The sequence below is a fragment of the Macaca mulatta genome, chromosome 7, assembly GCF_049350105.2.
Source record: "Macaca mulatta isolate MMU2019108-1 chromosome 7, T2T-MMU8v2.0, whole genome shotgun sequence".
Taxonomy (NCBI): Eukaryota; Metazoa; Chordata; class Mammalia; order Primates; family Cercopithecidae; genus Macaca; species Macaca mulatta.
The window spans coordinates 141,749,461-141,762,079 of record NC_133412.1 but is presented as its reverse complement, the minus strand read 5'-3'; the positions used below and the strand labels follow the sequence as shown (position 1 = coordinate 141,762,079).

Below are 12,619 nucleotides of genomic sequence, written 5' to 3'. Positions count from 1 at the left end.
CATAACCTTGGAGGGGAACATTCCAGCTTCTTATAATTATGGTGAAGAAGGCCAACACCAGCAAGCCACTCATGGTCCAGACCGATTTCCTGATCTAGGTGGCCATGGGTGAGAATAACATTTCCACTGAGCTGATTGATGAAGGACACGGGTACAAGTTTAATGTAGGTGGGGCTGATCTGATAGAAGGTCGTGAGAAGAAAACCTTTCTTGTCTTCCTCTGACTTTCTGTTTTCATTTGAAGAGAGTAGGATTAAGTTTTCAGGTCTTGGAGTCAGATGGCCCGAGTCTGCAACCTGGAAGAGATCACCTACCAATCTGGTCCCACACATTTGGAAGCCTACTCACCCCATGGTTCCTCTACTTGCAATGAGTTTCCTAAACAGGGCAGGGCCAGATTCCCACTTTGTGCAACTTCTGCTGTGGCTGGAGAAGGAGGATGCTAACCTCCTTGGTGTTTATGAAATGAGTTATGATATGTAATGTTAGAATAACGTCCAGCACATAGTATGTTTCATATGGCACCATCCTTTCCCTCCTCCTCAGCCTGGGGTTGGTTGGCTATGGAGATTTGCCCACACACTACCACAACTCCTGGCAGCCCCCTGTGTTCAGAGTGTGGGAATAGGGTACTGGCCGATGTCCGACGGTCAGCACCACAGTGGGCCATAAAGCAGCGGCAAAGGGAGCGGCCAGCTCAGATAGGGCGCAGGAGATGAAAGTCGGCCGTGTTTTCCTTTCCAAAGTGCTGCTGTGTTCCTGAAGGCCTGCAGCTTCCTCTGCCCTGCTGGGGATTTTTTTTTTCTTCCCAGTTCCTCTCAGTGATATCTTAAGAGGCAAACTTCCAGCACTAACAGGAGGTCTTTTGTTCTCCTTTTCTCAAAGTGGACTTTAACCCAGTTACTACAGACTGAGTCACTGTAAAAACAAACAAATAATAATAATATTCCACTTTCTTAAAGGCTCTTCCATGCCTGCTGACAGAAAAGGGGGAACCTGACACTGCCCTGGGCCTGTGGGGCTCCTCCCTGCCTCTGTCTTCTGGAGGCACAGCCCCCAAGAACCTTCCAGAACACACTGGAGCCTGGCACCGTGAAACTGTTCAGCTAGGCTCTGGCTTGTTTGGAGTTTCATCTGACTTGAAGGGGCCCGTGGACTCAGAGGAATTTGGGTCTCAACACAGTCCTAGTGGGATTTACCCCAGACTGAGGAATGCTTGTTGTACTCCTGGATCCGCCACATGCTAAATTCGGGACTTGCCTCCCTTCTCCACACTTTAGTTTCTTTATATGTATGTGGAACAAGGGTACTAGACACTCTGCGATTTTATCAGAAAGGATTTTACAATGGTAATATCTTCCTGCTCTATAAAAGACTACAGGGCAAACTAAGCATAGTAGTGCAGCCTGAATCCATTTAATAAAAATTTCACCAGGCATTTAGTTAGGCATTGGGGTTACAGAGATGAGAAAGTCCCTCTTCCTGCCTTTGGGGAGACAGACCCGTACATAAATGAGCATGGTGACTTCCCACATAAGTAACATAGACATGTGCTAAGGGTGGGGTGCGGCAAGGAGGAGGATGGCCGTCCAGCTGGGGAGTGCTGGAATGTCCTCTTAGAGGAGATGGCATTTGAGCTGAGTCTTGAACTGTGAGTAGATGTTCATATCTAGGGCAGATTGAGGCAGAGGGGGCATAACTAAGGGATGAAGGCCATGGTAAGCTGGGAGCTGCCATTGTGCAAGCCCTCTCTAATCGTTGTCCAAGCATTTTTGCCTCCATGCTTGGGTAGAGCTGGACCTTCATTTTCCTGAGGAGGAGCAGACTCTGATGAACATGCGACTGGCTTCAGGACTCTAGTCCCAGATGTTAATGACATCAGACATTAAGATCTGCTTTGGGCCACTACCCTCTGGACTCACTGCCAAAGAGCACAGTTGTCTCCTAATGGATGCTATTGCTCGTGTTCTCCAATAGGTTGCCACCTACTGTGTTCCTGACTCACTGGAGCTCAAATGCACACTGCAACATATTCATGTCTGCAACAAGAAACCAGTTCAATTGCCTGGAAAATGCCTACTCCCCTCCAACCCCAACTTACAAGTCTCTGTGACTGTGAAGTTTCCCCAGAAGCTGTGGGCAGAGTTAGCAGCACTGCCCCTTGTGCTCCTGTGGCTCATTCTTCTGACCTTGACTCAGGCTCTAACTGTCATGTAACCTACTGTGATTTCTCCTTTTCCCTGAGTATGCCTCCTCCTGGCTGTGAGTTCCTGGAGGAGGAATGACAGCTAACACATTTCTGAATTCTTGGTCTTAAGCATGGTATTTGGTTCATGGACATACAAGGTGTCTAGTAGACATCTGTTAAACGGACGCATGCATGAATGAGGTTTGAGTTGGTGTGCTGTGCTTGGTCTCACAATGGTATCAACAGGAAGCTTCACTTCATCATCATCAATAATAAAAAGGTAAGGCTTAAGGAGTTCCTACTGATACCACCTCTTTATGTAGAAGTAGCTTTTTCTTCTTGGGAAGCTACTTGTACTTGAGAATTTAGATTTAAAATCAGACCGAGACTGCCATGGGTGTCTAGGACGGCCGTCTATTTTTCTAAGCCGGTCCCTACTTTAGCAAATCCCAGGAGCTGAAGCCATAGGATCTTCATTTACTCTGTTGGGTTTGTGCCCCCGAGATACAGCCCTTTCCATTTCAGCATCAATCATTTGAAAAGTAAACATCTCACCTTCTTGTGACCTGGCAAGGATAGAGTAGACTTCTCTCCATCGGGGTCAATTTACATCTGTGTCTTTTTTTTTTTTTTTTAGTTTTATTTTAGGTTTGGAGGGTACATGTGAAGGTTTGTTACATAGGTAAACTTGTGTCACAGGGGTTTGCCAAACAGATTATTTCATCACCCAGGTATTAAGCCCAGTACCCAATAGTTACCTTTTCTGCTTCTCTCCCTCCTCTTCTGCCTTCTCCCACCCTCCACCTGTGAGCAGACCCTAGTGTTTGATGTTTCCTTCGTGTTCATAAGTTCTTATCATTTAACTCCCACTTATAAGTGAGAACATGTGGTATTTGGCTTTCTGTTCTTGCATTAGTTTCATAGGATAATGGCCTCCAGCTCCAACCATGTTCCTGCAAGAGACATGATCTTGTTCTTTTTTATGGCTGCATAGTATTCCATAGTGTATGAAGTCTTAATAAGGGCAGGGGTAGTGGGAGTCTCATTTTATAGGGAAAATGTTCCTTGGCTGGTCCTTCCTTCCCTGCTCTCTATCCTGTCATCCTCAATGTCCCCTAACAACGAGGAGTGGATGGCAGTAAACAATTTCAGTGTTGGGACTGAGCTGGCCACGCCCCTCTGGGTATGGTTCCCCCAGACAGTGCACAGCTCCTGGCCTAGCCTCAGTTTATTTCTCTGCTGTGGGAGAGCATGGGCCCCATCCTCAGATTGCCGCTTCCAGATTATGCCTTTAAGAGGAGGAGTAAAAAATTCCAGGAACAGGCTTCATGTCAATGACAGTAGCTGGCTAATTCCTTCTGAGAAAATGGAAACCTTGGTCTCCTGATGTGTGCAATGACAGGCACAAGAGGAATTTTCCAACACAACAAGGGAACAAATTTTCTAAGGACAAGCTGGCCGAGAAAAGGCGCCATCTGACCGTGAACCAGAATTAGGTAACGTGGCACCCTTGGAGCAGCAGAGGTGACCGGCTGGAACAGTCGGTCAGGAGGACAGCTGCACTCCCCACCACCTTCTGGGTATGTTGCCAAGGTCTGCCCCTGACAGGATTAGTGACTTCAGGACAGCTGGAACATTCGCAGTGCCGTTTCCTTATGGTGGGAAGAGACATGATCTCGACTCTGCTTCTGTAGGAGGTGGTGATGAGGAGTAGCTGAAAGCTAGATAGGTTCTTTAAAACCTGTGACAGAAATGGCGTGTGCCAGGCCTACCTGTTTTAAAGGAGCTTTTACAGCAGCTGTTTCCTTCTATGAACTCATTTATTACTCCCTTCATCCACTCATTGGGCATTACTCTATGGGGAACACGGTCCTAGGAACCAGACAAAAAAAGCCAAATTGTCTTAGTCCCGTAGTTTTGTTCTTCCCGATTCCCTTCATCATCCTTCCATAAAAGGAGAAGGGCCATTGTTCTCCCCAGCCCCTTTCTTTCTTGTCACATTTGCTTTAAAATATATATATATAAATTGGCATTTATTTATTTATTATTATACTTTAAGTTCTAGGGTACATGTGCACAACGTGCAGGTTTGTTACAAATGCATACATGTGCCATGTTGGTGTGCTGCACCCATTAACTCGTCATCTACCTTAGGTACATCTCCTAAGCGATCCTCTCCCCTCCAGACTCTGAGCTTAGGGTGCTGTGAAAAGGCCTAGGAGAAGGGATGAATCTCCCCCATGGTTGAAAACTCAATGAGCAGCTGTCAAGGTTTATAACCGTCCTCCATGAACCCCTGGAACCCTACTAGGACGCCTTGGAGATGCTCATTACTGATTATTTAAAAAAAAAAGTTTTGGTGTGATTAATTCCCAGTGCCAGGTAGAAACAAAACCTTTCCAAAACGGTTACTGTCAGGGAGAAATTCACCCTGGTGATGTTGTTTAGGATATCAGATACTCTTTGCCTCTTGCCCCGTAAGTATCTGTTGTGGAAAGGCCTGAAGAATTTGAATCTCCAAAATAAAATGGAGAATAGACATGGGATAAGAAACAGGAAACACATCTGCTGGACTCTCAGATAACCTTTTTTTCTTAATGTATTTTTCCCTGATTTAAGAAAATGCATGTTAATGGGAGGAAATTTGGAAAAAAAAAATTCCAAAAAAAAATAAAAGTCAAGTATAATCTTATTGCCCAGAGATAGCACTGTTAACATTTTTATACATATTTTTCCAGTTAAAAATGCACATAATACTTTTTTCTTACAGAACTGCTACATGGTATGCATATTGCTTTATAATCTGTTTTTTCTCTTTAATAATGTGGTGTGAACACTTTCCCATGAGATTAAGCCTTCTTCTGACACATAATTTTAATGACTACCTAGTATTCCATCATATAGATGTTAATTTAACTAATACCATATGGTCAAACATTTAGGTTGTGTCCATTTTTTTGCTAGTATAAATAACACGATGTAGACACTGGGGAGACTGACTCAGGCTGCTCCCTTGTTCTGGTCATAAGTCACTTAGTCCTTCCTTAAAAGCCATTGGTCATTTGATGGGCCAGACGACTTCACAACCCTTGCTCCAAACACAAGGACAAATTTAATCTATTCAGGCTAGGAGTGGCCTTGGATGTTCTCTTAATTCCACAGAAACACTCAGTTATACTCAAGACAGTTATACTCAATTCATTTGTTCATAGATGCATTATTTCAGACCAAACAGCCTCCCTTGACTGATTTCCCTTTGGCCCTGGCCATCTTTTCTACAAGGCAGGCAAGCTTATTGTAACAGCAAAGGAAGCGAAACGCCTTTAGCAAGGTAAACCTGCAGAAGCAACTGGCAGCATGTATTCCAGGGTGAATCATGTTTAAATTATCTTCCATGTTTAGGATTTTCCATGTAAGTGTTCTGCTCCATCAGAGTGGATAATTGGGAGGGAAAAGAATAAACGTTTCAGCGCTCCTAACATGCTGAGGCGTTTACCGAAACGCTGTGCTTCTCCTAGGCAGAGGGGAAGGCATCCGCTCAGGAGCACTAAGTAAATACTCAGTGGAGAAATTGGGGCAAAATCTAGGCTGCTGGATCCTAGTTTGTCTCAGCCTCAAGAAACTCAAGCTGCCACAGTGGTGGCGGGGTGCCTTAGTTCACCTCCTGTTTCCACATCCCTGGTCCTTTATGGCAGCAGCAAGCCAGGGAGAAAATGTACTCTCTGGTGGAGGGCACGGGCTGTGTGCCTGGGACATTTGGTCTGGGGAAGGGTACCTGAGCAGGTCACCTGTCACTCCATTGCCCCCTTTCTCATTCTTGTGGCCCTACATACATCTCCAGCGGCCATTGGATGAGATTGCTAAGGACAAAATTCTCATTGGAATGGCAAAGTCTCATGCCTGTAACGCTAGCGCTTTGGGAGGCTGAGGTGGGTGGATCTCTTGAGGCCAGGAGTCGGAGATCAGCCTAGGCAACGTCATGAGACCCCACCTCTACAAAAAATTAAAAAATTAACTGAGCATGGTGGCACACCTGTAGTCCTAGCTGCTCAGGAGGCTGAGGTGGGAGGATTGCTGGAGCCCAGTTCAGTTCAGCTTGGGTGACAGAGCAAGATATTGTCTCTAAGAGAGAGAGAGAAAAAAAAGAAAGTCAAAGTCTAGGCCCTTTTGCCTTTCTCTGAGGCCCTGAGCCTACTGAAGAGGATGATTGAGGAAGACCTGATGGAGAGAGAGTTCAAGGGGTATGGCATAGGAATGTACATAATGGTAGATATGTGCAAAAGAATGTGGGTGGGGAAGAAACATTCGCGTGTGCACACACAAACTCTCTCTTGCTCTCTCTTTTCCTTTCTCTCTCTCTCTCCCCCACCGCCTCACTCACTCATAGCTTAATGGGGTTTCTGGGAGAGGAAATTGTGGTCTCAAATGCACATGAAAAGTCCTGGAACAAGCTCTCAAAAGCGCGTGGGGGTGGGGAGCGGGGGGGTGGGGGAATCACAAGACTGCCCTTAGGCAAACATTTTTGTCCCACCTCTCTTTTCAGCTGTCCTAACGTGTCATCAGACACCCCTGCCCAGCCTGACAGGCCCACATACACAAACAAAGTGCCCCAGTGAGCCATTCCTTTCCCAAGCCGCTGAGGGGTCTTCTGGGAGTTGGGAAGGATTCTTTCTGAGCTGATCTGGCACTGGCTGATGAGCTCAGCTGTCTCCTCTTCTAGGAAAGATTTACTGCAACAGAGCATGGCTGCCTTCCATCCCCCTCCCCAGCCGTCTTTCTTCCAAGCCAGAGACTGAGGTTGGGGAGTTGACAGAGGGAATGCTGGGAACAGATCAATATTTCTTCCCTGGGTGATTGAGGGGCTGCACAGTCAGTGGGAGCCTCTCTTTGTGCCCATAATTAGATAACAGTGGCATCACTATAAATGCCAGCCCTGAAACATTCCCCACTTCCAGCCAGCTCAGGTGCCAGGCACCTGCATCTTGGCCTCTGGAGACTAAGAAGGAAGGGCCCCGTGCCCATTTGCCAACCTTTTATACTAATGATGTGAAGTCCCTCTTGTCCCATTGGATTTCATCTCTCCCTCCCATCAAACCACCTGCAGAGACAGGCCCTTATCAGTTCCTACTACAATTTTCTTCCCTCTGCCACTGGGACAGCTTGGCCCCTACCTGCAGCTTCTGCCACCTCAGCATCAAAGGGCCCGAGGATCATTGGCTGGTGAGAGCTTGAGAGCCCACCAGAGAGCCCACCGTGGGCCCGGTCCTGTTCCAAGGGCCTCTCACATATTAACTCATTTAGCCCTTAGAACAATTCCATGAGCCGGGCAGTTATTATTCTTGTTTTCTAGATGAGGCTACTGAAACCCAGAGAGGTTCATTAACTTGCCCAAGGTCTCACAGCTACAGAATGGAAGATCTGAACTTAGCAGCCTAGCTCTGGAGTCCTGCCCTCAAGGCCATGCTGTGGGCAGGAATAAAACAGTTCCACTTCAGCCAGCGCTTGCTGCTGGCCCAGTACTGACCTGGGGCCTCAGTCTGACAACAGGACTCTGTCTTGCTTCTGTGCCTAGGTTCCTTCTCTAGAGACCTGGTATGTTCCACTTTCTAGGATATCTTAGGATGCAGGATTCCAACTGTCCCTCATTTCAAGTTCTGGAACCCCACCCTGAGCCCATTCTGATGGCCATGGCCATGGACCTTGATGTTAGATCTCAGACCATAAGAATGACATATCACTCAGTCCCATATCCCACGCACAGCCAAGAGCACAGTGCCGTGCACACACAGGAGCTGTTCAAATCACATTTGCCGAAGGGAATCAATGCCAAAATGCTCTGTGCCTCAGTTTCCTCATGTACACAATGAGGCAATAAGAATATATCCAGAGTTTTGTAAGAACGAATTAAGTGAATCTATGTCTGGCGTGTGGCCAGTGAACAGTAGGGGCTGGCAGTTACCATTATCGATATAGTGGTCACTTCTATGACACACGGCAGAAGAACTTTGAGCTCTTGGATTCTAATCCTGGCCCTGCCACTTCTCAGATCTATCTTTGGCAATTGAACCAAGTTTTTTCCCATGCTTGCTTTCCCGTTTGAAAAGTTGCACAGTGATACTTGTACCTCACAGAGATTTTGAGAATTATGAGATAATATGTGCAAAGTACTGTACCTGGCCCAGAAAAATACTTCAACAAATGATAGCAAAAATTATTAGTATTATGATTGTTATTATTTTAAAACTGGGATGCATATGCTTACAACATTTGGGGTTACTCAGTATTCTTCCTGTGACAGACTCCTCTCTTTGACACACACACACACACACACACACACACACACACACACACCATTGCACACACCTTTGTACCTCCCTGCTCACATTTATGGTGCAATGAGGACATCTGGGGTTTCAGCCCTAGCTGCAGGGGAGGGGGTTTAGGAGCTTGCATCCGTGGAAAGTGTCCATTCCCCCACTCCTAATACTGAGGGGACACAGTATCACAGCCATCTGGAAGGAATGGCTTGACCAGATCCTTCAGGGAATAGGACTGTCAGAGGACAGGGAGGGTGCGCTTCTCTTTGACCACCTACAAGTCACCTGCCTCCTGAGTGTGTGCCCAGCTCCACACAGTCCTAGGTGGTGAGACAGTTTCCCAGGGCTCCATTTCTCCAGCAGGGTCCAGAAGTGAAAGGAGAGAAGAGGAGTGATAGTAGGACTTTGTGGCCCATCCAGGTGGCCGGCTAATCACTTCCACATCCCAGGGGCTCAGCACTGCACATCCAGTGGCTGTTCCAGATCCCTAAAGATCTCCCCAGGCCCGCCAGAGCGCCACATGGTAGCAGGACCCCACCACTCCTTAGCAACAGGGTGAGAGATCCTTGTTGCAGCTGGTTGTGGGGAACCCTTTCATTTTCACTCACAAAAATGAAAAGAAGCAACTCCGCCACCCCACTGGCCACACACACACAGGCGGCCTGGCTCTGGCAAGGTGCAGATGCCCAGGGAAGAAGAGCATCAGACCCATCAGGCTCCTCAGGTTGATTTGATTTGAATCATCGGAAGGATGTCGATTATGATAGCATCATATGGCTGTTTCTTGAGAAGCATCCATAGCATCCATGTTGGGGGTGTGTATTCGGAAGGGATTTATTTACAGATGGAAAAGTCAATGAGGTGGCTCCCCTGTTTGTCTTTATTAATGAATCTGTGACAAGTAAAGCAAACAGAAGAGGCGTCGTCAAGTCTCTAGCATGGCTGTTGTTCAGCGCATCCAGAGTCCCTGGCAGAACCCAGCATGGAGGACAGTCACTCTTCTTGCTCCTACTTCTGGGACTTCTTCCAGCTTCCATTTCCCACTGTCCCTGTCTATGTCACTATGCCACTGGGAACCCAACTCACTTTACTGTTGCTGTCTTCTCCAACCAGCCTCCCTTAACCCACTGGGGGAAAAGATGCTCCACCTCAGCCACCAAAACATAAACGAAGAAAAACTGGAGTTTTAATTTGTTTAAATAGGAAGGAGTGAAGAAAAGAGTCACTGGTGAGATGCACAAGGCCAAACCATCAGAATGAGGTTGGGCAGAGCAGGAAGGGGAGGGAAGGGGAGGGGTCCATGGCTGCCTGGCCCATCTCAGGTAGGGGCAGTCACCTGGTGAGAACTTCATGGGGCCATCTATAAAGGCCCCTCCGTGGTGAGAGTGTTGAAGAGGAGACATTCTAGAGGGGCCACTCTGCCCCGCCACCCATGGTCAGCATTGGGTGGATCACGGGCAGATAGAGTAGTGGACGGTTAGCTGAATTACGAAAATGCTGTAACAGGTGAGTCGGCATCATCACCCTCCTAGGAAGAAGGGCTGCAGAGACACAGAGAATTTGAGGTTGGATGGCCTCTTGTGGATAATGGGTCTAACCCCAGTTAAGGCAGCCAGGTGGTGTCAACATTTAAGATTCCAGGTAGATTTATTTATACCCGCAGTGAGAAGTTCAGTTCCAGTCCTCAGGCTTAGGAGGTAATAAAGAGGCCCGAGCCCCAGGCACCTATGCCATAGATAGACTAAAAGCTGAAGACCTGACATTGCCAGGTTTTCTTTGCTCTGGGAACCAGACTGATGGGACAGGCAACCCCCAATGCTGCGGGGGAGGTGACTGGGAACACCCTGCCATGCTGGCAAGCTGGGGGCAGTTACAGATGTAGATCCAAGGGGTGGCCAGACTGGTTTCAAGCCTGCTCGTGGAAAACTGGTTCTTTTTTTTTAAAAAACAGCTGTCAACTTGGCCCCCTGAGCCTGGGTAGACTGGCTGGCCAGGCAGAGCTTGAAGAGATGCATGGCAATTACAGTCTCAGCTCTCACTCCATCAGTCAGCCCAAACCTCCTTGGAAGCAAGAGGCAGACTGGTGAGTTAGTGAGGCTCTTCACATCTTGCTGGAGGCCGAGGCCAGCACTAGTTTTTGGAATCAGCATCTGGGTGACACCCCAGTCGGCTGCTCAGGGTGACCTGTGTGAGGCTAGGCAGAGGATGAATGTGAAGTGTGGGGTGGAGGCAGGGAGGAAGACTTTGAAATGGGCTGGGTCTGAAGTGGCAATAAATGTCAGTGCAACATTAAGAAATACACACCACGGGTACGATCTGAATGCATATGGAATGTGTGTGTTTGTGTGTGTGTATATGTCTGTGTGAGCTAACACAGACATTCCCAGCTTGATGAGCTAACGAAAAAGCCAAAAACTGAAAATGGGAGGGGGGAAAAAACCCTTTCTATCCCTGTAACCATTAGAAAGAAAATAAAGTCCAAATTGCGTTCAGGGCTGCTGGGACAGAGGAAGAGAGGCAAGAATGGAAAAAACAGGCCATAAAGATGCCAGGGCTCCTTAAGCAGAAACATCTGTGGAAGTCATAAGACTAGGGGCCTGGCCAGGCTTCTAACAAACCCAGGAAGAGGAAAGTCTGTACGGGATCAGGACTACCCTCATCTGCCCTGTGCAGGGCTCCTGGGACCAGCATACGTGCAGAGGAGATACCCTCTCCAGGGCTCAGCCAAGGCCTGGTTTCTAGCAGCAGAGAAAGGGAGAGGGACGAAGAGACGTTCCTGGGTCGGGAGGGGCCTGTGGCAGTCATGGGGGCAGTGATGTGATAGCCATTTTGAGTGTGTATTTATTTAAAGCTTTAACTCACTGAGGTAGCCTGGTGAGCCACATGTCTCAACTCCTGCAGCTAAAGAAAAAAAAAGTGAAGGCGGGGGGCGGGGGAGGGGAGGGTCAGTTGCTGACCTGCACAGGAATGGGTGGCTATGCTCGCTGTTTGCAAATGTAGGCCAACAGAGGCCAGCTGTTCAAGGCTCACCTCTTCTAATGACTACGAAAATGGCAGCTACCATTTATTGACTCTATTCCACTCTCTGTACCATGTTCCTTGTAAGTATGACGTTACTTAATCCGCCAGTAATTCTGTTATCCCCAGAATGGGTGGAGATGTGCATGTCTGTCTTCAAGGAGATTCTCATATTAGCATTATCATCCTAGGAGGAAACTGAGGCTTACAGAGGTTAAGGGACTTGCCCCAGGTCACCCAACCAGTACCCGGGAGCTGACCTGCCCTCCTTTCCTCTACAAAACTAACTTGAAAAGCAGCTTTAGCCAAGCCTCACTGGGACAGCAGCTTCGCAAAATCAGCCCAGCATTTATGGAGAAGTTGAGGTCCCTGCAGACCCTCATGGCTTGTCCATCCCTGTGTTCCATTACATTAGCTTGGGAAAGCAGGAGGGGACTGTAGTGACAGAACACACCAACACCAAACAAAGAAAAGTGGGTTAAAACTCCAACCCCTATAACAATGAGAGAATCCTACTGTCTCTCAAAGAAACTCACAGACGGTGAAAGAAATGAAATCCAGACGGGATCCTACTCGCTTGTCGGAACCGCCAAGGAGCCATTTATCCATTATGAAAGTCACATCTTGTATCTCCTCTTCCTGGAATGCCCCTGTCCCCAGACCTGACTCTGCCAGACCACATTCCTTCAGTTACTTCACCCACAGTGATCTATTCTACATGAGAAATCTTGGTCTCTCTGGGGGCACTCTGGATCTTAATTTCACATGGGGGTAGCTGGAAGGAAAAGCTATCACTGTTGGTTCTAGGGTTCGTGGTCAGGGGACTAAAAGTCCCCCCAGAAAATAAAAAAGTGACATAGCAAGAGGACGGACTGAAGCTGCATCTCCTAGGTAGTTGCCTTGGGGAAATAAAGGATTTTGATCCCGGAGCAGTCATCTCTGTGCTGCTAACACTGACTAGGGTAGGAGCTTGCTGGTACCAGGCCGAGCCTCACATCAGCCCTTTAGAATAGGTTACATCATCTCTGCTGCAAAGGGGAGGAAACCAAAGCTCAGAGAGGGAGCTTACTTACCTAAAGTCACATATTACTGAGTG

General features: G+C 47.6%; 1 protein-coding gene across 6 annotated transcripts in view; it reads right to left on the bottom strand.

Moving 5' to 3' along the window:
* RAD51B (RAD51 paralog B) overlaps positions 1-12,619 on the bottom strand; it is an 851,179-nt gene that overhangs the window by 86,714 nt on the left and 751,846 nt on the right. Inside the window, exon 11 of one of the 6 annotated variants that reach the window (XM_077941272.1) lies at positions 4,755-6,310. The exons of the other annotated variants lie outside the window; for them this stretch is intronic. Coding sequence (XP_077797398.1) covers positions 6,192-6,310 — 119 coding nt within the window. The 3' untranslated portion in view covers positions 4,755-6,191. Of the gene's footprint in view, positions 1-4,754; positions 6,311-12,619 lie in introns of those variants that run through there. 6 annotated transcript variants of the gene reach the window in all.